The sequence below is a fragment of the Eulemur rufifrons genome, chromosome 24 (genome assembly GCF_041146395.1).
Source record: "Eulemur rufifrons isolate Redbay chromosome 24, OSU_ERuf_1, whole genome shotgun sequence".
In the NCBI taxonomy this organism is placed as follows: Eukaryota; Metazoa; Chordata; class Mammalia; order Primates; family Lemuridae; genus Eulemur; species Eulemur rufifrons.
This window is the reverse complement of record NC_091006.1, coordinates 20,450,336-20,477,459: the sequence shown is the minus strand read 5'-3', so window position 1 is coordinate 20,477,459 and position 27,124 is coordinate 20,450,336. Positions and strand designations below refer to the sequence as shown.

General features: G+C 36.4%; 1 protein-coding gene across 2 annotated transcripts; it reads right to left on the bottom strand.

Annotated features, from left to right (window-relative positions):
- Positions 1-533: 533 nt before the first annotated feature.
- On the bottom strand, positions 534-26,534 carry G3BP2 (G3BP stress granule assembly factor 2). Of its 2 annotated transcripts, XM_069458275.1 has the most exons (12): positions 26,331-26,534; positions 14,096-14,214; positions 11,520-11,601; positions 10,555-10,728; positions 9,952-10,042; positions 9,152-9,254; positions 8,604-8,784; positions 7,498-7,596; positions 3,192-3,294; positions 1,897-2,025; positions 1,219-1,337; positions 534-880 (listed from the first exon to the last, which is right to left on the bottom strand). In XM_069458275.1, exons 2-12 carry the CDS (start codon positions 14,188-14,190, stop codon positions 608-610), a joined length of 1,449 nt encoding a protein of 482 aa, XP_069314376.1. In that variant the 5' UTR covers positions 14,191-14,214; positions 26,331-26,534; the 3' UTR covers positions 534-607. The 2 variants fall into 2 exon arrangements, with proteins under 2 accessions (XP_069314376.1, XP_069314375.1); XM_069458274.1 differs by lacking the exon at positions 7,498-7,596.
- Between the last annotated feature and the right edge of the window lie 590 nt (positions 26,535-27,124).

Below are 27,124 nucleotides of genomic sequence, written 5' to 3'. Positions count from 1 at the left end.
AGCAGATAAAATGCCCTCATCATTTCACAAACTATTCTCTACTGGAAAAGATGATGAAAGATTTTTTTCCCCTGTTGCCTCCTGTTGCAGATGTCAATGTTAACAAGTTCAGAGTACCCATTAGTGCATTTTGATGAGTGCATAACAAGTTTCTGTTGGTTTGTATTTTGGGGGGGAGCCAAGAAAAAAAGGCAAGATTCTCCAATTGCACAAATTGCACTATTTGTGTTTCCAACATTAACAGGCAGAAACAGTAACACTTAAACAAAATGTGCAGCAGAAGATTTTTTTTTTTTTTTTTGGACTCAAAGGACCTGAATTCAGTGGGCATGTCCTTTTAAGTTCATTTTGTTGTAGATAGTTTAAGATATGGTCATTTCTCAGTCCTTAATTCTCCAAGTCTAGATTTATAAGTTAACAATGTGAATCCTGTTGTGAAATTGGGGAAATAATGTCCACCTCAATTTAACTGATAACCAAAAGATGCTTTTCACATCAAAGAAATGATCAAAAAGGCTGTGTCACATTCCAAAGCCAAAAAAAATTAACAAGAATGCAAACACGATGAATAATGTACCACTGCCAAGACTTTGCCAACAGTGGAGCTTCAGCGACGCTGTCCTGTGAAGCGGCCTTCCATTTGCCCGGTTCCTCTTCCAGAGCCAAGTTTCTGTGCCATGCCACCTCTTGGAGGAGGTCCTCTTCCATCACGATCACGCATCATTCCACCACCCACTATTCCACGTGGACCACCAGGACCTCGATCATTGCGCCTAATATCCCTGCGATCATCACCACCACCTCTGGTTTCTCGCTCTCTTGCAGCTCTTGTTTTTTTCTCTTCCACATTTAAACGTACTTCCCCTCGAAACATAATTGGCTTTAAAAGAGAAGAAAAATATGTATATAGGCAGCTTAGACAACAGAAATATTAACCTGCACAGATAAGTTAGAAAACGTAAGAAATAAAACTTCCATGAAATTCTTACTATGCAATCTCTCCAACCTTCAACAGAGCAAATTATGGAATTTAAAAGGATCCACACTTTAAACTTTAAAATTACTAACAGATCTTTATTCTTTGCATAAATACCATTTCATAATGAACTATTTTTAGCTTTATCATTAAAAATAAGATTTTCTATGGCTTTTAAATGAACCAATATTATATACAACAGAAATAATAAATTCTTGAATTATGCCCTTTAAATCACTTACTTTTGCAATTAAGATTCTCTGAACTGGTTCAGAGTCATCAAAAACCACAAAACCAAAATTTGGAAGCTTTCCCCCAACACCCTTGGTATTGATGCGAAGTTCCACAACGTTTCCAAAACCTGTGAAAATATACATTACACCAAGGGTTAAGTATTTTAACAGAATACTCTGATGGCTTCAATAGCTCAGGATGAATAACCTTAATCTCCTTGATCCATTTCAAAAATCAAAGTTGCAAGCTGCTACACCCAGTGATAACTAAGGTAAATTCATTTATGCAGGCAATCACCTAAGGTACCAAGAAGAGCTAGCCTGGCTGCCCGTTTTGTTGCCTTTCCACCTCTTTGTTAGTCCTTCCATAAGCAAAGTTAACTGCACAGTTTTAGACAATATATTTTGTCTAAAGCTAATACATGGACTCATTTGCCACATGAGTCCTATCTCTGAATTGAAGACTGATTCATCCAGCTGTTTTTTCCAAGCTCTACTGAACCAGGTCAAGTCAACACTACGCAGTCACTGAGAAACATCTGATATAATCTATTCCTCTCTGATCAATTAAGGTGAGATTGGTAGCTGGACCCAAGTGTCAAGAGAGAAACATTTTGTTAAAAATTGGTTATGTTATTGAAAAGTATGTGCCTCCTGCTTAATTTAAAAGCAAAATAAACCACTTACTCATGAAGAATTCTTTCAGTTCATTTTCATCAATATCATGTGGCAAGTTACCAACAAAAAGTTGATGACTGTCTGGATAGCGAATTATCCTACGGTTGTCAGAGTCATTCTGCTCCATATCTCCTCTGCCTGAGGATAGGAATGCAGCAGATATTAAAGTTTACAATATTACATAAAAACCAATTCAAAGCAATGAATGTTAAAGCGGGCAGAAGTGCCTATGATTAATAAGTTAGAAAACAGTATGGCACTAAACTGTAAAGTGAGAATATTAACTAGGTTGCTAAAATCCCTTCTGCTAGATCTACTGACCTGAGTATACAAAAGTCAAATATTAATAATACAGGTATTCCTCCTTAACCAAACTTGCCATCAGCCAGGAACCAAGTAGACTTCAGATAGTGAGGTATATTTCTACCAAATATTTGCTTAGTCTTCTGGAAGTCACAAATTATTTAATCTTTGGTTGTTTGACATTATAGCCAAATCAGTAAACTTTAATAGCAATAATCTCATTCATGTAGTCTTTTATACATACTAGGATACACACAGATATATAAAAACCACAAGGAACACTAAGGTAAATAGGCATCACACAAGAAAAATCTAATAACTGAATAGCATAAAAGAAGTTCAAAATTAAGGGTCTCACTCAAGATCATAAATTCAATCAGTGGCTAAGCTAGGACTTCTGGTTTAGTAGTACACGATTTTATTTTGTGGGGAATAACATTGTAAATTTGATCTACACTATCTTCTACGTTCTCCCAAAAGCAACCTAAATGGTCTTATTTAATTCAAATAGAGGTACCACATATAATAGCTAACAGTGTAAACAAGTCAAAAATCATGGCAACTTACTTAATACCTAAGACAATCAAAATAGGGAGAATCAGGATGTGCTTAGTATTTACCTGTGAAGAGGTAAGAGTGCCAAGTAAGAGAGGTTAGGTCATTGGCAGCTCAGTCTTGAATTCAGTAAGGGAGGAGTAGGTTAGGTTGTTGGCAGCACGGTCTTTAAGAATTCAGTTCTTAAAACCAGTGACAATAACCAAATAAAACTTGTCTCAAAAGTTTTTTAAACCTTCAAAATACATGTCTCCATGGGTTCTCAACCACTCCTCCCCTCAAAGTTGGTTGTTCTGCCCCAGACAGTGTATTCGCAGGCTACTCACATCTTTAAGCAATTTTGATACCACAAGAATCTGTGTATAAAACACATTTTTTTTTAAGTTGTCTTTTCTGATCTTACAAGTAGTGCTAAATGCTAAAAGGTCATAAAGGGGCTGACTCACCTGGTCTTGGTCCTCTAGGAGGGAAACCAGGTCGTTCTCTAGGCCGTTGTTCACGCACACGAGGCGGCTGAGACTGAACTTCTGGTTTAGCTTCAACTCTTGGCTAAAATAAAAGGGAAAAAACACATTATATATTAAAAAAAACTACAGGAGAAAAAACCAACTAAAGTAACCATCAACAAGTCACTAGCAGGCATAATAGTAATTTTAAGTTTAGAATGTTTTTACCATAGTTTCCTATGTATGTGAAAAAGAAATTTTTATAAAGATATTCTGTACCAATCTAGGACTGTAGGGTAGGTTTTGTGTTCCCACTCAAGGTTGTATAACTCACAATAAGCTGCTTTTTATAATCACATTTTTTCATTCAAGCAATTCAAGCTGTATCAACACTAAAATAGTATAAAAGGTATTGCTACAAAAACCACAAAAATGCAAGATGAGCCACTCCATGTAAATACATAAACAAAATTAAAAGCTATCTTTATCTTAGACAAGATTACAGGACACATAATTTCTAAATATCTAGTTTGCTGCCCTTCAAATGTAACAGTGCTCAGTAATACCTCCTAAACCCCATAATCTTAGAATCAATACTTTAATAGTTCAAAATATACAATTTAGCTTACTCCAGCACCTAAAAAATGCTACCTTAAAATTTAAATGCATATTAAAAAGAAAAACATGATAAGAACTTATAGGAACTTGTATATTGCATCTCAAGTAGCCAAAAAACTCTTTTAGCTCCTTACTATTTTTCCTTATGGGAGAGATGTGCATTTATTTAAAGTATTGGCCACAACAATTTTCCTTAACGGTCAGGGCTAGGCTGGGATGGGAGTAATAGGACATTTTGAGATGCCTTCCAAAAGTTTCTAATAGTTGCTGAATTAAATACATATAACTGAAGTAACTATTTTTAAAACAAAATAACATCCTTATCTGCTATTACCTTTTCCTGAATACACAACAGCATTTTCAGTTGTATTGCCTTCTATTGCCCAAATAATTATGGTCCAAGGAAGAGACAAAAGAAATAAGCCTTCAAAGGATGCTGAAAACACCCAGCAGGATATGGACAACATATTCCCAAATCAGAAAGCTAGAGATTCAGTCTTGTCTTTAAAGGTGATCATCTCTGAAGACCTCAGTCTAAGCAGTGGCTCAAACTCTTTCATTTATATAACTGAGATATTATAACTTGCAAGGACAAATCTGATACGAAAATGCTTCTTTCAAAAACAACAATTTATTGCAAATGATTTTAACTACTGTAACCAAGAGGTATAATAACTCCTAAACTAGAAGTTTAACAGGTTTGCCTGCCTCTTTCCAAATTGTTTTCCTCCATACAGATGTTCCATTTCCTTCAAGATGAAATTGATTCCCATGTTCTAAAATTCTGCTAGTTAAAAAATAAAAATTTTAACCCTCTGCAGCTTTTAAAAACTTATAATATGTATTTATTCCTATAAGGCCCACATCTTTATTCATTTTTACATCACCCAAAGAACAAAGCACAGTGCTGTTACACACAGATGTTCAGTAATTACTGGTTCATTTAAAATTAAATTACATTTTTACTACTCTGATCCAAAACATGCAAGTGAATGTTCTATGTTTGACAAGGAGATCTAAATGATAGCCCTGAAACCATCACTATCTGTATTTGAAGTTTAACACTAAAGAATATGCTACAAAATGTGATGCCTGAAAAAGGCAGTTATTTAGGAATTTAAATTAAGGGGGTCTAAAAGCACACCTTACTTTAGTATGAATGTAAAACAGAATTAAAGAATAGATGTATTCTGTTTAAAGGTTAATGAAGCTAGTATATTACTGGCAATTAATGGAAACACCAAATGTACCTTGTATTAAAAAATTTCAGAAAAACCTTAGACTCATCCAATCTAAATGTTATCAAAGAACTTGAGTTCTCGGCCTTGACTGATTTAAATTCTTTTCAAAACAGATATCCAAAAGTAACAAGTAGGAAAATAAAAGTTTCTTCCTTATCCTTACAGGAATTAAAATTAAAAGCAGATAAATTTAAGTATTTCCAACATCTTACATATAATTCAAACCACTGATTTAGCAACTTGACTTTAAGTAGGTATTTGATGATGCCAGTGCAAGAAAAATAAGAGACCAAAAAGCTAACCATTTCCCTTCAATAAATGACTTAATATATGTTAACTAAGCCAGCTGTGTACTTACAATTCTTCAGGCCCATTTTCATGATTAAAACTAATAGTTATTCTGTCCGGATAACTGGCTAATATGCCACATACTACTACTTAGGGCCTTATAATTAATTCCATGTAACCAGAAAGCACGATCACATGACAAATCCCACACATGAAGGTCAGAATATTAAAAAACAAAAAGTCATCCAATCAAGTCAATAAAAGCAGGTAGAACCACAACCAATAAACAAGTCCTTCAATTAAACATAGGCTATTTAGGTGAACTAGTGAACTTCCACACAAAACCTTACCAAGAAATTAACTTACCTACTTCTAAATTAATGCCTACTAATGCCCCCAAATTGGATCTAATTCCCTTTTATCGGTAATCTCAGTTAACAGTGTAAGGAAATGAACGCAATGCAAAAGCAACAAAATGAAATTGAAGGATTATTAAGTGGGAATATCATGAATCCACTCTAAGTATAACCTAAACAGATCACAAAGTATTCCTTTAAAGTTTGAATTTTAAATATTTAAAAATGTTGTTTTATTAAAGGGGAGGCTTAGGAAATACAAGGTAGTTTCCTACAACTTGAAAAATATCTTCAAAAATACTCAAAACTTTAAAAAATTACTTAAGATATATAAGAATAGTTATTTTCCTGAGCAAGAGGCTAGCATTTAATGTAATTTAGGTATGCCTTAAGTATAGTATTCCTCTTTAATACAAACACAGATAGATATATTACCCTCCAGCAAGGTGCCTAAAAAACATGTAGGTTTACATGAGTCACATATGGACTCTGGTGTTCAACTGCATGAAATGAAAGCCCAGTCCTACTATTTACATAGCTGTCTGACCATGGATAAGTTACTCTAGGCCTCAATTTTTCTATCTTTAAAATGGAAATAACAATAGTGACAGGATGGTTATAAAGATTCAATGAGAATGAATATAAAGCGCTTACCACAATGCCTGGCACATATTACAGGCATAATGAGCATTAGCTATTTTAACTTTTAACCAATACATGTAGCCAACTCTCTGAAAAAACAATCCAAAGCTTCCAAATCCAAATCTGATAGGAAATCAAGATTTCAAAAGAAAAGTCACAAGTCACTTGTCAGGTCTTCAGACATGTTGAAAAGCACAAACAACAGTGGGCAAACTAATTTCCTTCATTAAGATGGAATTCTGGTTGATAATCTGAGGTAACCATTCATCGTTTCCTGAATATCTAACTGAAACAAGTATTATGGGACCAGACCACATACTCTATTTTATGTAGCTGATTAGAATGCATACCAACACCAGAGAGACTAATTACTAGTTAGTTTTGAAACCTCAAAGTTTCACTTTTTAGAGCACATAAAAGATGCATATACTAACATTTTAAATGTAAATTTTCTAGTGGAATGAAATTTAACACAAAATGTAACAAAAAAAATTGGACACCTTCTTTATGCCTATAAACTTAAACAGAATTTAGTTAACTCTAAACTGTATCATCTAACAAATATCTTAAGTAGCCAGTGTCTTATTTTCACATTTTTGAAAGCTCTGAAATGGGTAAGATGACAAACAGACAAAAAGCAGAATACTGGAATGATCAATTAAGGTGAACGCTACAGTCATAAGTTGGTACAGGCTTCAATTAAATGGTGTGAACCACTTACAGACTGAGAGCTTAGGCAGTGTACGTTAAAAAAGTTTTGTTTTTTTTAAAAAAACAATTTTTTTTAATAACGCCACACTACTTTGGTGCCATTCCAAATTTCTTACCTAAAATATGTTTTGCTACATAAAATATAAAGCTTTTTAAAAAGGAACATTTTTTTGTTACTTTAAGAAGCCTTTTAATATTATATATTGGTAAACAATATTATATATTGGTAAAACCAACTTAATCTGTATTTCACACACCCAAACCCCAAATACCACCTATGTAGATGATGAATGGAGAATTGGCATTTAAAGTGGGTGCACTGACATTTAATACAATTTTTTTGTATATTCAATCCATAATTTCTGATTGATTCATTTTAAAAAGTATTAAAAAAATAAGCAATTGGCAATGTAACAAGGATACAATCCAATGTGTTCACAGATTGGTTACCTGTGAGACTGGTGCTTTAACATGGGGTGGAATTCCAGAGGAAGAAACAGTACCACTAGGAGGCAGGTTTTTACTGGTCACTGAAGCCCAGGAGAAAGCCTGCAGGAAATGCAACAAACCTAGACTACTAATCATGGAAAACCACCAACATTCCTATAGGGAAATTCCCAAATATATATTTTCTTTTCATTTCTAAACTATTGCTCTATATTGGAGGACTCCTAAAAGAAAGGCACACACACACATGCCAGTCTATGTGCCAGCTTTCAAAATCTCATTATGCAAGATTATTTATAACCGTTTTGTCTGAACCACTAAATAAAACCACACGCAAGTTCCTACACACTCTGAGCAGATGAGCAAGTGGCAAACAAAACCACTAACAACTAAACATGCTAGAAAAACCTGAGCCTAACAGAACCAATTTCTTTCCCTTTTTGGGGTAAGATAGGGTGTGTGATGGTATAAAAGGGGAAAGGGGAAGGATAGGAAAGAAGAAAGTACTAGCTGGAAACTTTAACAGACATTCACAAATTGAACAAGGAATCTCCTCCTCTCACTACCCAAGTATACTTTAACCTTCTACTTTACAGAAAGATAAAAGAAGTTTTAAGTAGGCTTACATGATACACTAAGGGTGTCACTCATAATTCCAAGATAGTTCAATTGGTATAGTAAGGAAATTGATCCCATTTAAACCACAAACAATAGGTATCTCTTCTTTGAATTACAGACCAACTTGTGTAAGTTGGGAAATTGCATGACTCCTGGTGCGTATGTGCTTATAGAATTTAATACAGAATGAAAGACCAACTGACAGCCTTATACATGGACCCAAATAATTTCATGTAAGTTACTAAACACTGCATACAGACAAAGGATTGACCTTAAGTTATAAACTTCACTCTTAGGGGGTATGGAGGAGGGAAACAATGAAATTTCCTCAGGATAACAAAAAAACCCACAGCTTCTTTCATATACATAAGAAAGTATAGTTTATTACTATATTAAATAATTTAACATAATAGAACAAAGGTCATGCTTCATTAATGGCACCAAATATCAAAGTGTGATGTTATAGGTGTAAAGAGTTTCTTTGATCTCACCTTTGGTGGTTCTTGTGGCAGAGAAACAGGTTCTGCAGGAGGAGGAGTAGCAGACTTCTCCTCTAATTCTTCTAAGTTCTTCTCCTCAACCTGTGGTTTCAGCTCTTCAGGTTTTGTTTCAGATTCTGGCTCAGGTTCAGGTTCATGAGAGGACTCTTCCAAAGGCTCCTCTATGCCATTACTACAATAAATATTTAGTTCACTTTTCAGTGGAAGTAATATGATTAGTTCAAGTAAGATAAAATTCAATTTCTCTCTAATGTAATGGACATAACGAGTTATATGACAATAACCTGTACTATGTCTATCTATAAAGTGTTTTGAAGCAAAATTCCAATAAGAACTAGAAGGTAGAAAGGAGTAATACTCTCAAGCAGCAATTCTTTAACCTTACTTTTTTAAATGAAACAATTCTTTCCAAATTTCTTTCATACATATAACAGGTAGTTTTATCAAAAATTTACTTCCAATAATTATTCTAGGTACAGAAACCACCTTGCCAACGACATAGTTCAGATCAAATTTAACCTTGTAAACACTATTCTTACGTCACAGGGTGAGTTTCATAGTAACCACTGTTAGCATTTTCTTGCACAGGTTCAGGAGACGGTTGCCTTTCTTCTTGTTCTTCTTCTACTTCATCTTCTGATTCTGGCAATACATAACACATATCTTTTAAGAAGCCTAACAATTTCTAATACACATATATTTTTAATATGTTTAAGGAGGTGGTATGATAGCAAAAAAAAAAAAGACAAATTTTTTTTACAGAGGCATTCAACAGCAACATTCCCTGTTCTCTCAAAAACTGAAGAGAACAAGCATGATTAAGTTTGATATTTTTTATACTCTATTGTAAAAAGAACTTTTAGTAAGGAAGGAAAAATATTAAAGCCATGATTCAGTTTCCTTTGTCACATCTATTTAATAGAGCAATGATGAACGAAACAAACCAATGTTTATCAATGGAAGATCAAATAATAATGGTATAACTACAAAATGAACACCCAAAAAAGAACTGAAAAAAGTAAACCGAGCCAGCATAATTCCATTTTTGTAAAAGTAAGCATCAGTAAGTACAGAATCCAAGAGAATTCTGTAACAGGCGCCAAACTTGGTTATCTACAGACGATGAAACTAAGGGAAACCTTTTTTCGTTTTCTATGTCTGATTTTTGTATAATTTCACATAATGGACATTTATTTCTTTTATAACCAAAAAAAGGAGAAAAGGGAATTTGACTCAGTTACAATAAAAAGGCAAATTTCTATAAATTTCGTAGTCATGGAAATTAAACTGTCCTTAAAGAATACTGACAGAGCCCTTCTAGCTTCAAAGTTAACCTCACCTTCATCAAGTTCTGGTTCAGAATCACCAAATACTTCATCTTCATAACGAAACATATCATTGTGAACATAAAACTTATTTGGAACAGATCCCTGTAGGAAAAAAACATGTAAATATTCCATAAATACCCATGAATTTTGTATTACATAAAAAACAAATTACATGACATATACGTTTTAAATTTCAATACTAGGGAAACAATCTGAACTCAATTTTCCAAAGCTGAACATGCTATGTTAATACAAACTAAAAAAATAAAAAATATTACAACTCAAGAAACAGCTACTCAAGAGAACCAACAGAACTTTTCCATTTCATTTTCAAAACGTAACTTTTAAAATATACCAATATACTTCTTGTACTATTTCTGAATCTTAAGCATCCATTTACACACTTGTATCAGTTTTTAACTTTGAATTCCAAATAATGAAAGGACATGCGCCCGCATACACATGCTCAAATTATGACAGAATCGAACACAAATTTCTCAAAAAATAGCAACATGCAAATCTACATCTATTAGAAGAAACTCTTGGACACTGCAGCCAACTAATAACAGCTACATTAAATCATACAAATAAAATCATGTGAAATGAAAACTTACTTCAGGAGCCAGAACAAAGGTTTGCATAAACTTCCTCTCTGGCTGTCCACTGTTAGACAGCAAACCCATGACCTGGACAACTACTCCATCACTCAGGGTTGCATGAGCATCCACATGACGAATTTTAGTATGACATTCACTGAAGTTCAGAGATAATACTTTGTGGTGTATATCCTTTATTAGGGAAGGGGGGAGAAAAGAAACTCTTGTGATACTGCATTACCTACACAATACTATTACCCACCCTCATTGATTTCCCTACAACTCTTAAATGTTGATTATTTAAGCTTTCTGCCTCATTTGAATCCATTCTACCATGCCATGCATCACTGCCAGACTGAAGCTCCTAAACCATTTTCAACATGTCACCCCTCTATACAAGAAATCACAATGGCTCTCTGATATTGTACAGCAATCTTGGCTTTGTACAGCTTTCTCCCACTTTTCTACATTAAGTATTCTCACAAACTGTATTGACTGCTCCTTGACCTCATACCTAAATTTACTTCACTGTGTATTTGCTGATGCCGTTTTTTCTACTTCCAATTTCTTCTTATTTGGTAAGGCCAAATCCTATAAAGTCTTGCTGAAGTCTCACTTCGAATACAAAGTCTTCCCTCCCTGTTAGACCATAAGGAGCATATACTCCTGTGCATTCCTGTAACACAGGGTTTAGCCCACATTTGCATAAACTTAATACATTATCTCAACTATTTCACGTACAAAATATATCATGGATAGAAAACATCCCATTGTCTCCTTTGTATCCATCCCAACGTAATACCATGTTTCATACAAAAATGGATGTTTTAAGAAAGAACTCAAAGCACCTTTGACAATTACTGAAACAAATTCCAGTTACAACTAATGATCATACTGAAGAAATCCATGGGCACATGACAGCTATATTAAAATTTCTATCTTAACACAAAACAATTTCTAAAACATATGAAATTGATACATACATTTTGGCCATAAACAGCTTCCTGGGGCTTTCCACTAGCATCTACTCCACCATGAACATAGGAAGAATTCCTGCCATAAAACCTGCAAAACCATTGATAATTAATGAACTGTGAAAAAAAGCCTAAGAGGCAGTAGAGTTCTGAAGTCAGTCAGACTAAGTAAGTTCCAGGTCTGGCTCTGTCACCAATCAGTTGTGTACTCTTGGGCAAGTCACTGAAAGTCTTGTAAGTTCAGTTTCCTTGGTTATAAATCAAGAGTAGTAACCACTCCACAGGGTTGCTATAAAGATTAAATCAGTAATGCACATAGAATGCTTAGTGTATTTGGTATACTAAGTAGACAATCATTACCTATGCTCATCTAATTCTTATCACATCTATGTTTTTAGTAAGTGGAAGAATGAAATAGTCTTGACTATTTAGTAAATTCTAAATACAGAAGCTATAGCAATTGATCCACTTCTTCCCTTCAAATACAAAAACTCACCTGTCTAGATTTGTTTAGGAATCAGAGTTTAACACTCTATTCAGATCTCCAAATAATTATTAATTCTAAAAGCTCAGGTGAGAACAGTTTAGACTTAAAATAATTAAGGTAATTCAGAGACCATGTCAAAAATCTAAAACTACTTCAGCATCGAATTTGTTAATATTTTTATGCTAAGTACATGGTAAATTAGTCTTTCTCTGATATTACCTAAAGCAATTAGAACATCTAAATTGAGGTTATCAAAGATACAAAGTTAATTTTTTTCATAAAGAGAACTCAGCTCCTATCCTAAAAAAAACATGTAAGAGCTTCCTTTAAGCCAAGCAATGTCTTCAGTGCATTACATCTATTGATTCATTTAACCCTCTTAACAACTCATGAAATAAATGCTACTATCTCAGTGAACAAACTGAGGTTCAGAAGAGGTTAAATAACTCCACTAAGGCCATATGTCCTACCAAGTGAGTAGCTAAGATAAGAATCCAATCTGGCTCCAGAGTCCATGGTTTTTAAGTATTAACTTACATTTTTAAATTTATACTATTTTCTCTCATGTACTATTGGCAAGCAAGTAAACTGGCATTATTTTTCTAGAGGACAATTTGGCAGAGTGGGTGGAGGGAAAGAGGGGTAGAGAGAAAGAGAGAGAGAGAGTGTGTATGTGAGAGAGAGTGAAAAGCCTTAGAAATGATCATACCTTTGATGCAACAATTCTTCCAGGAACTTATTCTAAGAAAATAACTAGCAAGGTACACAAAATGCACATGAGGATATTCATTATAGCATTGCTTATAAAAAATGAAAAATTATAAACCACCTAAATTTTCATTAAGAGGGAAACTGGTTACATGAGCTAGCTATAAAATGGAAGTTTGTGCCACTTAACATGATGTTGTAGAGCCTTGTTTTAATTTTTGCTTTGTCACTTAAAAAAAAACTAATACTACCTATAATCATGAAAAGACCAAATTTCAGATATCAATAGCCCTATTAATTCCATTCTTCCCCAACTCCCTTACATATAGTCAACAAAAATGTCTTTGTTTTTACAATTAGAAAAACATACAGCTAGCTATTCATGTGGGGTTTATTGAGGGACTACACATTAGTTATACTTTATAGGTACTGCATTCTAGTAGGGTGGCTGGAGGCTCTCTAGTCAGAATTGGGCCTGAATATTGCCTACGGCTAGCTCATTTACTTACTGCATGATCCTGGATGAATTACTAGCCTCAGATGCCCAATATGTAAAGTGAGATAATAAAAGCACCTTCACTTTATAAGATTGACATGAGGATTACACAAGATAATATACTAATGGAAGTACTTAAGAGACCCTAGCAAATAGTAAATACAAAAATGTCTTCTGGAATAAGGCAGAAAATACTACATAGATAAAGGAATGTAAGTCTCTTAAACAGCCTTCCCCACATGAAGTGGTAGTGAAATGTTTATCCTTAACTCGGTTAGCCAGTGTGTTCTACAATACACACAAAGTCTAATTCTTAAGAGTCTGCACTTATCTTCCACTTGCTAAGACATACGCAGATGACAAATTAATAAGTACTACCCACAATGTAAATCAATTTCATTTCAATCTCTGGAAAAAATAAGCCACAGATGTCCAACATTTGCCAAGATATTATAATAAACAAGGCCACTGTTGCTGTTTTACCAATACTATTTTGCTGATTAGAAGAAATGCAAATTTTTCACAAGTGTAATCATTTAACCAATTCATTCCTCAACACTGTTTGGGAGGACTTAAATGATTTAAACCGTTGATTTCAAATTAGGAAAACCATTAGTTGGTCAGGCCCAAGATTTTTTTAAATGAAAAATAAAATACCAGAGTATATATAAAAATATGAATGTGTTATGTACTGGGATATGGTGTGAGGTGTTTTTCTTGCTGTGACTTGTCAAAACACTGGTTTTAGACATCAGATGGTTAAAATATTGAATACGGTTTAGAGATTATTTACAAAGATACTGTCAGGTTATGAGGATACAGGAAAGGAAAACTATATGTAGTCATACCCCCCAAAACTAAATAAAAATACTAAACAATTTGTTTAAAATTTACCTGTGTAAATATTCTGGAGCTTTATTCAGCAAAGTATAATATTGCCTCACAAACTCCCGCCCTACAAGCAGCGGACTGGGCTTCTCCATAACCATTTCTTTGCTGCACAATGTCAAATGCTGAGGAAGCAAACACAAGAATAACAATTATCAAAAAGTCATCTTTGTAAACTATCATGAAAGAAATTTTCTTAGCCATACAAATGGGATTAAAGTAACATAAACTATTAAAAAGTAATTTACAAGCTGGGCACAGTGGCCTGTGCCTATAATCCCAGCTACCTGGGAGGATTCCTTAAACCCAGGAGTTAGCAGCCTGTGCAACGTAGCAGGATCCTGTCTTAGAAAACAAAAGAAAAACAAACCAAAAATAATTTACATCATCAAAATAATGAATTTCTAATTACTACCTGTAAGGTAACCTCCAACATTTGTATCTCCCTTTCTATTTCTTGATTTCCCTAACCCTCGGTATCAGAGGAAGTAGCACCTTTGTTCTTTCTTATTCCCAAGAGTCCAATGCTGCCTCAGACTAAGTATACCACAGCCTAGTCCTTCTATTCACATTGCCTTTTTTCCTCTGGGGACCAAAATCTACATTCCTGGATTGCAGTGGTTTTATTTCAGAAAGCTAGGCAGAAGGTAAAAGTTAGGTCTTAGTAAAGATTACACTCATCATGGCAAAGTACTGTGACTTATACTTATGTCTTTGTATTCTCTTCTTCGGGGAATTAACTTCACTGTTTTCAAAATAGTAATAATGATTAATAACCAGCTATAACCTCAGTACTCAAACACAATCATTTTTTCCACCTGGGATTATGTCTTTCTAATCCTTCCATTAGTTAAGCATCTCACTACATCAGGTACTGTCTATGGTAAATGGGATACCCTGGTGAACAAGATAGCCTGTAACTCTCAAGGAGTTTACAGTCTGTCAAGAAACAAGCAAACTGGAAACTCAATAGAACGGGTTAAGTACATGATTAAGTACCTCTAAGCTGAAACCTCATAAAGGTCAAGAAAAACTAGCACAAAATGAACACTTCTCTTCATTTACTTTATGCATATAGCCCAGCACAATCAAAATCATAACATTAGGAACTGCGGAGTAGAAGGGAGAGAAAAAAATACGAAAATTCGAATATGACTTGTTTTTCCAAAAAACAAACATAATCAACCATCCTTTCTTATTATACTTGTAAGTACTGAAAAAATAATCACAACATTTAAGTGTGTATCTATTGGGCAAATCAGGATGCAGTTTAAATTCCTACTTAACAAAGGTTTCCTTTAAATAACTAAAAAATTTCACAGCCAAAGACAGCCTGCCATAGTCATTACAATTGTGATGTTGTTTTTAATAAAAATAGTACCAATAGTAGAGCCTAAAAACCGTAGCTTCACACAATTCTAGTTATTTACAATTTATGCTCTCTATTAGGTTGTTTCTCCTTTTTCAACTGTCCTCAAAATCTGAAACTGAACTGACAAAAATTCTCAAATCTACTTAAATTTTTCTATAAAGCCTCGCTTACTTTCAAAAATAGTTAATTCACAAAGCAAATCCAGATACTACCATTTCAGGTGCCACTGGTTTTCCAACTAACTTAAAACTCCCAGTAATAAAGCCAACAACTCTAATGCTACATTTAAAGTAACAAAGCTAAGCAACATAACATTTTTATTTTCAATAATGAGATAAGGTGAAGAACAGTAGACTATTTAGTAAAATTTTATAACTAAAATGTGAAAATTATAGATATTTTAATACTGTAACAAAATTGATGATAAAATACTAAGACATAGGAAAATACTACATTGCCCTCTGAATAAAATAATTATAGTACAAAATAATTTTCTTCAAGTTGCTAGTGAAAGAAATGCTATCAGGGATTGTTTCTGGGGTTTGGGATTATTGTTTTTGTTCTCTCTCCTCTGTATTTCCATGCTTTCTACTGCAACATTTGTCATTCATCCCTAATCTAGCACATTCATAAAGTACATATTCACCTATCATTTTTGTCACTTACATATTTCTTTCTCAAACCAAAATAAAAAGGTACAGAATACATATACCAATATCAAAGAAAGGCCAAAATACACTAAGGATTCATTTATAACAAATTCCAAGGGAGGTTTCAAATTGCCCATTATCTATACATAGTCATTAAAGGATGCTGTCCACAATGTCAATTTAGATTAGAGACACACAGAAAGGCAACAGAACTAATGCTTATCATTATTTATTAAATTAACATTTATCATAAAAGGTTTCAATTCATATGCAATCAGTGTATACAGTTGGAAAAAAGAGGGGAAAGTGCCAAATTACACATTCAGGGAAAAAAAAATGTAATTACAAGAAGAATGAATTGTGCCATTTTTATTCTTCACAGCAAAGGACCCTACATACAGGTAAGTAATTTCTGGATTTGGAGCCTTCCACTTCTTTAAAAAGAAAAGTCATCAAAAAATAAAAAATATTCAGAACATGAAAGTGAGAAAAAGGTTTTCACTATCTATGGTCATGAAAAAGTCATGACCTTTTTGGATCTCAATTTCATAATTTACATATTGAGAAGAGACCTCTGGTCAAGACTATACAGTTCTACAAAGATAGACAAGATTAAAGGATACTTATACAAAGAATTTTTGGAATGCTGTCAGTCTCTAGCACCTTCAAAGATAAGAGCATTTATTGCCTACTACCTTTTTAGAGAAAGTGAAATTTTATGTATTAAACCCCATGTCTTCCAATGACACCTGAAAATGGGGAGATTGCAGTCATATAGGACTATACAATGTAAATTTTTCTTTGGCACATTAGCTCTAAGTAGACAGACAAAGCCTTTCTTACTAACAAATCTGTTATTTGCCAAGTAAAAACATTAATACTATTTATTCATCCAGTTCCCAATATGATTATACCCAACTTACCTCTCACCATATAAGCTGTAAATATGTTAAGAGTTGAGTGGAGTTTAGTTTAGAATCATTCTACCCTCCAACTCTACCTATCCCACCTAAAATCCGGTGAATCTTCATCAACATCCTTTTTTTTTACTCAGTCTTGTTTCTTAAAATGTTTCCTCTCTATTTGCCTAGACTAATTCCTGAAGCACACCTACTCCAGCTATCATGAGAAATTGCTCTATAGCAATTGTCACTATCTTCCCTTTATCTCTTAATAATGCACATTGAGAAGGAAGTAGAATAGAGGAAGAAATAAGACATATGTACAAATAAGATAGAAAAGTCACATTGGGCTTCATCTCCTACAATATGCTTAGATTTCCTCAATTTCAAAATAACTTTAAAAAAAAAAAAAAAAACTTACCAAAGTTATCACTCTCTTTTCCTCCCTTAACTAAAACTTCAGCTTTTAGGTAAAAATACATATTTATTTACTTTTTAAAAGTAAGTTCACTGACTCACTAGTATAATAAAGTTGCCGCCAAAGCAAACACTCTCAGGTTACATTAATACAGATGTAATGTCTAAAGTGAGCTGGAAGTTCTGCTTGAATATAGTGAATAGAAATTACAGGAAGGTAGATTTGGGTTCAGTATAACTCAAGAATAACCAGAGTTGTTCAAATGTCAAATAAAGCTAGCTAGCTATTTCATGACTAGCCAGGCACTACAGGTATTCCAGAGATTACATAAACAATTTAGCACAAATACAGTAAAGGAGCCATACATCAAAAAAGGGAGATTAGGTCTCCCCAGCACTAAGATTCTAGAACTCTTAACAAGAACCAGGACAGGACCTCTGACTTCTACTCTAAAACTCATTCCACACCTTCCTATCTTTAATGATTGAAACCCTCTGCATTCACCCAGGCCCAGCAAAAATACCATCCCCTTGAAAATCTTTCCTGATTCCTCAACAGGATATTGTTCTCTATGAAATCTCAAAGTACACTGGGTCTTTACCATGGCACTTTATTGATCATATTCTGCCTTAAGTTACTAATTGTACCTCTGTCTTAGTCTTCCTCTTCTCCCACTCCCCTCTCAAATATTCCTTGAATGCAATTCTCAGGAAAATCACAATTCTTCAACAATTCAATGACTTAGTCCTCCATCTATGTGCATTATCCCTGTTGATCACCTCTTCCTAACTCTCCTACAGTTCTAAGATAAAGCAACTTTTCTTCTCATCAAAATGCAAAAGTCTTCAAAAGATTTTGTCTTCTAACCTGGCTATTTTTGCTTCAGTTCTCTACCTAAATTTATACCTCGTCTCTACCATAAACTCAAATTTTACATGTCTAACCATGTGCAGGATACCTACACATGACTTCATAGGTAACCCAATATATGCACACCCCATGCAGAGAAAGCTATTTCCTTTTTTCTATTAAAGTCACCATCTGGGCTTGAAAGCTCAGTCATGTAAGTGACTTTCTCCCTTTAAGTGTTGTCATTCAAACTGAAATCTTGAAAACTCAGAAGTCTTCATGCCCTCCTTTCCACTCCCACTGAATTCAGACCTTTTAAAAAACTCCTACATCATGTGTAATATACACAGTATATGGTAAAAATCCAACACCTGCATTCAGTTTAGCATATAAGGCCCACCACAGAAACCTATTCTGACATTCATGGTCCTAATTAACCTTTCAAACCTCCCATTATACTTCTCATCCCTGCAACAAATGCTATAAATTATTGAACACCATTCTCTGCAATTTTCATTCTCTGGGCCTTTTTCTTATGTCATTCATTCAACACAAGCTGGGTGAATGGGTTAAACAACATAAATTCATTCAACACTTATTGAATGGCTACTATGTATGTACCAGAAACTACAAAAAGAAACACAATGATGAACATGATAGACACAGTCTGTTGTACAAAGAAAATTTAAAGTTTAGTGGGAGACATAATTCCTAAACATAATTTTAAGTATTACAGCCCTACCACAAAGAATGTACCATTTAAATTGGAACAGGAGTGGAAACGTGACATGTAGAAAATGAAAAGTGAATATTCCAAACCAGAGCTAAAAGAGAAAAAAAATTTCAGAGAATAACCGTCTACTCAAAATCTCACACCACCAAATCTTTCCCCATATACTCTTCAAAAACCTACTGAAGATTCTATTCCATTTCTACTTGGTTTTTCTAGCTAGGTCCCCTAAGCAGGATTAATTGCTCCTTCCTCTTAGTATCATATCAGTCTTTTCTTTAGCTCTTACTAAGTCACTTAGTCCTAGTACACCCACCTCCTGTTTACAAAACCCCTCTATGCTAATGATGAATCCAAGCCTATCAGAGTTTGTGATTCTACAAGATGCTTAAGAATTCAAATAAACTAAGTACAGCAGTTGAGCACAAAAAATTTTAAGAGCTTATAATGAAATTTCAAAAATTTAGCATTACAATAGACCTACACATATATAGTCAACTTATTTCAAAGGTACCAAGGTTACTCATTTTGTCTTTTCAACAAAAATGATTGTGGAACAACTGGACATCCAATGTTAAAAACAAAAAGAAATTTGACCCATACTTTGTACCATGTACAAAAATTAACTTGAAATGGGTCCCATATCTCAATGTGAAACCTAAAACTCTACACTGCCAGAAGAAAACATAGCAGAAAATATTTGTGACCTTGTATTAAGCAAAAATTTTAGATAAGACACAAAAAGCACAAATAAAAAAAAACTTAGGGATTTGACCTCACCAAAATTTAAAATTTCTGCTCACTTAAAGGCATCATTAAGAAAATGAAAAGACAAGTCTGAGAGAAAATATTTGTGCAATATATTAATATATCTGTTAAAGGACTTATATCCAGAATAGACAAACTCCCAATAATAAAACAAAAATCCAGTTAAAAGTGGGCAAAAGATTTGAATACACACTTTACCAAGATATACAGGTGGCAAATAAACACATGAAAAGATGATCAAAATCACTAATCATTATAAAAACACAAACTAAAACCACAGTGACAACACTACACATATATAATAATGGCTAACGTTAAAATTCTAAAAACATTAGTGCTTGAAGGATGGAGAACAGCTGGTGGGAATGAACAAAAGATACACTCTGGGAAACAGTATAAAAGTTTCTAATAAAAAACATACACACCCCCATTATACCCAGCAAGCCCGTGCCGACATATTTACCCAAGAAAAATGACAGCATTATGTCTACACAAAGACCTGTACATTATTTATAGTAGCTTTATATTAATAAGCACCCCAAAACTGGAAACAACCCAATATCCATTAGCCAGGTAAAAGAATAAACAATTGTGGCAAATCCATAAGATTGAATACTATTCAATAAAAAGAATTACTGTTACATGCAACAACATGAACTGAGTTTCAAAAGCCTTATTCTTTTTTTTTTTTTTTTTGAGACAGAGTCTCACTCTGTTGCCCAGGCTAGAGTGAGTGCCGTGGCGTCAGCCTAGCTCACAGCAACCTCAAACTCCTGGGCTCAAGTGATCCTCCTGTCTCAGCCTCCCGAGTAGCTGGGACTACAGGCATGCGCCACCATGCCCGGCTAATTTTTTCTATATATATTTTTAGCTGTCCATATAATTTCTTTCTATTTTTAGTAGAGATGGGGTCTCACTCTTGCTCAGGCTGGTCTCGAACTCCTGAGCTCAAACGATCCGCCCACCTCGGCCTCCCAGAGAGCTAGGATTACAGGCGTGAGCCACCGCGCCCGGCCCTCAAAAGCCTTATTCTAAGCTGAAGAAGTCAAATATGAAAGGCTAATACTATATGCTTCTACCGACATGACATTCTGTAAAAGGCAAAACTATAGGGACAAATCAGAACAGGGGCTGAAGATGGAAGGAAATGACTATAAATTGGGTGAGAAAATTTCAGAGGTGATGGTAAGATCTCTTATCTTGATTATCGTGGTGGTTTTGTGACAGTATATTTGTCCAAAGTCATACAACGGCACCCCAGAATGTTTTTTACTGCTCATTCAATTTTTAAAATCCAGCCAACACAACTACGTTTCATTATGTCAACCATTTCACAAACATTTATGGAGAAATCTACTGTACACCAAATATTTTGTAAGAGAAACACAGAACCCTGTAATCAGCAATAGTCAACAGTTCAGAGAAAGACATCATCTTTTACTTATCAGATCAACAAAAATGAAAGTAACTGATAATATCTAGTATTGTCAAGATGTGGGGGGAAATGGCCTCTTCCACATACACTATTGGCAGAAATATAAATTGTTACAACCCTTTAGAGACTGCAATTCAGCAGTTTGATTCAAATTAATTATAACATTATGCACTCATTAAACACAAAAAAAATTGGAAAGAACTATAAATGTAGACAAGAATGTTCACAAAAGTTAACAATTATAAATTGTAGAACAAGCCAGGCACGGTGGCTCACACCTGTAATCCTAGCACTCTGGGAGGCCGAGGTGGGTGGATTGTTTGAGCTCAGGAGTTCAAGACCAGCCTGAGCAAGAGCAAGACCCTGTCTCTACTAAAAATAGAAAGAAATTATATGGATAGCTAAAAATATATATAGAAAAAAAAATTAGCCGGGCATGGTGGCAACATGCCTGTAGTCCCAGCTACTCGGGAGGCTGAGGCAGGGAGGCCGAGGCAGGAGGATCGTTTGAGCCAGGAGTTTGAGGTTGCTGTGAGCTAGGCTGACACCACAGCACTCTAGCCTGGGCAACAGTGAGATTCTGTCTCAAAAAGAAAAAGAAAAATTTGGGGCAGGGCTTGGTGGCTCATGCTTGTAACCCCAGCACTTTGGGAGGATAAGAAGGGAGGACCACTTGAGACCAGGAGTTCAATTCCAGGCTGGGCAACATAGCAAGACCTCACTTCTACAAAAAATACTAAAAAGGAAAAAAATTAGCCAGACATGGTGGTGTGCACCTATAGCCCCAGCTACCAGGGAGGCCGAGGAAAGAGAATCACCTTAGTCCAGGAATTCAAGGCTACAGTGCGCTATGATGTGTGATCACTGTACTCCAGTCTGGGCAACAGAGTGAGACCCCGTCTGTATGGGGGGAAAAAAAAGAAGAAAGGAAAGAAAGAAAACCTTAGTCCTAAGGAGCACTCTCCTCCAACTTTAATGTTTCCAAGAGGTAAACTGTGAGACATCAGTTTGATGGTATAATATGCAGTCACTAAAATATTGTCAAAGACTATATATAACATTGAAAAATAGTACATAATGTATAATTGTATAATTATAATCTCAATAATGTAAAGGCAATGTTATGTATCAGGACAAGAAAAGAGATTAAATTTTTCTATCACCCAGGCTGGAGTACAGTGGCACAATCATAGCTCACTATAATCTCAAACTCCTGGGCTCAAGCAATCTTCCTGCCTCAGCCTCCGAAACAGCTGGGACTACACACAGGTGTGAGCCACTGTGCCAACTAATTTTTTCTTTTACAGAGACAGAGTCTCGCTGTGTAGCTCAGGCTGGTCTCAAATTCCTGGCCTCTATCCTCCCACCTGGTCCTCCCAACATGCTAGGATTATAGGCATGAGCCACAGCACTCAGCTGAAATTAATTTTTAAACCCACTACAGATAGCAAAATAATCAGAGCAGATTACAAGAGAAAAGAAAAGGTAATCCAGGCAAAATAATTTTGTATTCCATAATTCTCAGGAATCTCTGAAATGGCATCTGTCCATCTTCTTATCAAAGGGACTTCACCATTAGCCATATAGTGATAAAATAGCTAAATCTACAGAAAAATCAGAAAATCTAATTTTAACTTAACGTCAAACACCTGGCCATCAACACTACATACACCACCAAAAGGCACAATCGAAAATTCACTCATTGCAAATTACTGGCATGAAATTTCATGTCACTCTTTGGTGTCTATTTCAATGTTTGGGGAAAATAGCCAAAATGAAGAATGCCAAGAAGAAACCATGTCATCTTATTAAAAAAAAGTCAGGAAACCAAAACAAAATTACATCCAGAAATAGAAAAAGAACCAAACATCCCTGAGACGTTATATATACTGTATCTTATTCCTTACAAAAAGAGTAAGATTTCTATTAACAGGAAACAGTTCTCTCTGTACCAGACACTGTTACTATGGGATATGCCTGTGATGAGACACAGCTTATATCCACTATAGGTTACTTACCCTCTTTCCCCTCTCTGGAGCCTTTCACTCACAGCTGGGCTCACATTAGTTAGGCCCAGGCCCATTTTCATTGAGTCATAGACTGTACTCATTTTCAATTGCTAACTTGATATTATTATAATACTTGAACTTCTCCAAATTCTAGACGGTCTTTGTTTAAAGTGACTTTAACAATCAAAGTAGCACTATACCTTTTTAAAGCAGTGTAGCAGACCCGTAGGATCAAAGCTTCACAAACAAGATCTAAGAACCACAGTGGTAGAAATAAATAACAAAAGGAAGTTATGGATTAAACCTCTTCTTTTCTCAGGCTGAAAAGGTAAGGAGGCAAGTTTTGACATTGAGAAGCTATTAAAAGTGAGCAAGGATTAAGAAACAGGAATGCTGTCCCACAAACATAAAACATAAAAAGCATGTACTTATATTATGCTTTAAAGTTTAACAAGTAACCTGTATGTTCCTTGAAATAGATAGGCTTTAGCTTCATTTACAGAAAAGGAAACTGCTATTTAGAGAGCCTAAAGAAAGGAGTTGAATGAAGGTCCCTCAGAGTTGTAAGAAAGAGGATCTGAAATCAGGTTTTCTGCCTCCAGTGATGTTTTCATTACACCTGGCTAAGAACAGCTTTGGAAGAGCAGCCAATGAATCAAGAACACACAAAATTAGTTTTAAAAATACAACGTAGCTTATTTGAAACTGCTGGGAAGTGTAAAAAGCAAAGGAATATAACCATTATGCCCACTATGGTATCAAAATAGGGTAAAATACCTGCAAATTAGAAGATAAAAATAAGCTGAAACACAGCAGTCCAGAAATTGATTCTATTGCTTCTGAAGCCAGGCCACGGGTTCTGGGAGAAAAACCAATTTATTCTACCAAGTACTAAACAGACAGTGAAGAGTAACTAGTTATTTATGTCTGTCAATTAAATTCTACTGAATTTAAGTTCAGAAGCAACCACCCTTAAGTTTGTGCCTCTCAAAAGCAGCACTGAAAAGGAGTCATTCACTGTCCTCATATCCACTCAACATAAAATAGTGGAGGAAAACATCTTCTTAAAGGAAGCTAGGAAAAAAATTTTCAATCATGATAATGGGTAATAAGCAACAAAAATTCTGCAGGATGAGGAAGCTGCTAAGAACCTAAAAATACTATTAAAATCGCAATTTTTCAGTAACTGACACACAAATTTTGATTTTTAATCTCTTAAAAACCAAATATGGATAAATATTTCCTGCTACCAACAGTGCCAATACTTTCTTCAAACCAGGAGTTGCCTGCTGACAATCCAACTGCCCAGCTGCTAACAGAACACCCAGGTTAGCCAGTTAGACTGACTATAAAATTACCAAACGACTTGTTTTCTTCTTTACTTTCTACTTCTGATTCCTATCCATCCAACAAGCATTCTGGTTCACTGTACTTTTTCTTGATACTTGTTCATCATTACTAATATTTTAACCCTGAATATTCAACAATCTGAACCACAATAGCTCTTACACAGCAAGCAATCCATTCGAGGTCCCTATTATCCATGCTCCCTTGATAGTTTTTCAGAATTACATAGCTTATAGAGATTAAATCATACCACAAGGACACATATGACTAATCCTAAAAATTTAAGAGAAATGTAAGGTAATACCGCTAAAGACACAACACATAATTCAATCATAAGAGGTTCAAACTCATCATACCTTCTATTTTTTAAGACCAAGAATCTCGGATATCAAAACGACCACTGGATACTAACGGCCAAATGTTTACTTAGAAACTTTGTTCACATGCCTAAGGCTATATTAACTGCCAAATATGGAGCTGGACAAGAAACTGCCATCATCTTACACTCTAGTCCACAAGGCTCCCCTTAACTGCAGTTAATGGTTCCTAGATCCAGGTACTTGCGATGCTAACGTTTGGAGGACTAGAACTAGGAATGGAGCCTTGAACCTAAAAATCAATGTATCAACCCAAGTTAACACCACAACAATCATATAAGGAGGAAAGGGGGACGACTTTCCTATTCTAGCTAGAGGTGCACGTGCTTTTCTTTTTAAAAAGGGCAAAGTCACTTGCCCCAAAAAAATCCGTTAGAAAAATCAGGTATACCTGAGAGAAAAAAAAAATGATCCAGGAGGAAAATTGTAAACGCAAATATACTTCGCCGTAAAGTGGCATAGGGCCATCTTAAGAAATCTGCTTTTAGAAACGCAGGGAAAATTAGATCAGATTCGACCAACAATCAACACAATCTAGGGAAGCTTTATGTTCTTCTCCGTCCCCCGACCCAAAAAAGTGGGGGAAGGGGGGGCGGAAAAGCCGTTCCCCAAAGCACTCAAACATCTTCACTATTCCTGGGTCAATAAGGGATCGTCTGCCACAAAACGGGGACGAAAAAGGAGCACATTATAGCCCGGGTGTCCGAACACGTTCAGGATAAGCCCGGGGCTGGGGGTAGGGGGCGGTCAAAGACGCCGGAACACTAGGTACTTGGTAAGCGAAGCGGCGGCTGCCTTCAAACCCGGATTCTGTTTCCGTGCGCAGAAATGGTGCCCGGAGGCCGCTACTTTCGCATCTGCGTCGCTTCTGCCTCCGCCGACACAGCCTCTTTTCCCCTCCCCCACGGGCGGGGCGGCGACGGCCTCCTGGCTCCGAAGGAACCGGTATTAAGAGCCGCAATTGAGTCGGAGACGAGACCAGTGGGCCACCCACCCTAAACACCCTCTCCCGAAAGCCCACTCCCCCACTTCCTTGTATTAAGCTTCCATCAGCGCGCCGTCAGGAGCTGCTGCGTCCCCTCACCTCGCCACCTCATCCCCAACAAACCCCAGCCCCACCTGTGCCCTCCGAGCCCTCCGTCTGCTCGACACCCGCTGGTCACCTCCCTTCCCAGGAGACCGCCCATCGCTCACCTAGGGGGAAAGGCTCGGTTTCTCTCACGCACACACAGCAGCGTAGGCAGCCGGCAAGAACAATGTCTCTGCCACGACACCGCGGACACCGGGGCTCGCGCCCAGGACGGTTGCCTCGAGCCGCGGAGCGCGAAGGGAATGTCCCCTTCCGACCACCACACCGATCTCCCTTCCCGGCCCCCGTACACACCTCCAACCAACAGCGGCGGCGGGTACGTCGCGCGGAGGTCAGCAGGAGAGTCGCCAAGGGTCGGCTGCAGCGGATTCTTCTCGCTCGCCTTCGCCTCCCCCTCCCTAGACAAACCGAAAGCCTGGGAAGCCGGAGAGCCGCGAGCTCGTCACCCCTCACAACCACCTCTTCCCGGGCGCCAGGCGCTGCGGCGAGCGACTAGGACCACGGACGTCCCGCCCCCTTTGCCGCCGCCCCCTCTTATTGTTTTACCCCTGCCGAAAGGGCCAGGGAACCCCCCAGCACGGCGTCAGCCAATCACGCATCTCCTTCGCGAGCCGGACCCAACCTCCTCGCGTCCCTCTGAGGAGCACGCGCAGTACACCGCCGCGCTCACGCTCGCTCCCGGAAAGCCGGGGAACCGGAACCGGCCTAAAGCCCAGATGAGAGTCCGCTGATTTGACGTCACAAGTAGGCTTCCTTTCTCCTGCCCCAAGGCTCCAACCCCGGCGCCCTTCTAGATCGCGCGAGCAAGAACCGCTTCACTGCAGTGCTGTGTCTTGTACACTGATGTTTCTGGTCCCTTTTGATCATTAATGTTAACAGGAAGGTAATTTAGTAATCTCTCTAAACCAGGTGTGCGTAGGTTACTGGTCTAGACTAGCATAAAATGCAGCCAGTGGTTTCAGCTGTGTGCTTACTAAACTCACCTATATTGTTTATTAACTTATCCTAGAAAATGGAGGTTTAAGCTCCACTGAGGCCACGTTCATCCTAACGTTTCAAAGCAATATATATTACAGACCTGCTGGGTG

Excerpts from the sequence above, each read along its gene's own strand:
- G3BP2 (XM_069458275.1), bottom strand. The coding sequence starts at position 14,190 with ATGGTTATGGAGAAGCCCAGTCCGCTGCTTGTAGGGCGGGAGTTTGTG. Across the intron at positions 9,255-9,951 it reads TGAACCAGAACTTGATGAAG|AATCAGAAGATGAAGTAGAA; the intron begins GTGAGGTTAACT and ends ATGTATTGCCAG. Across the intron at positions 7,597-8,603 it reads TGCCACAAGAACCACCAAAG|GCTTTCTCCTGGGCTTCAGT; the intron begins GTGAGATCAAAG and ends CATTTCCTGCAG.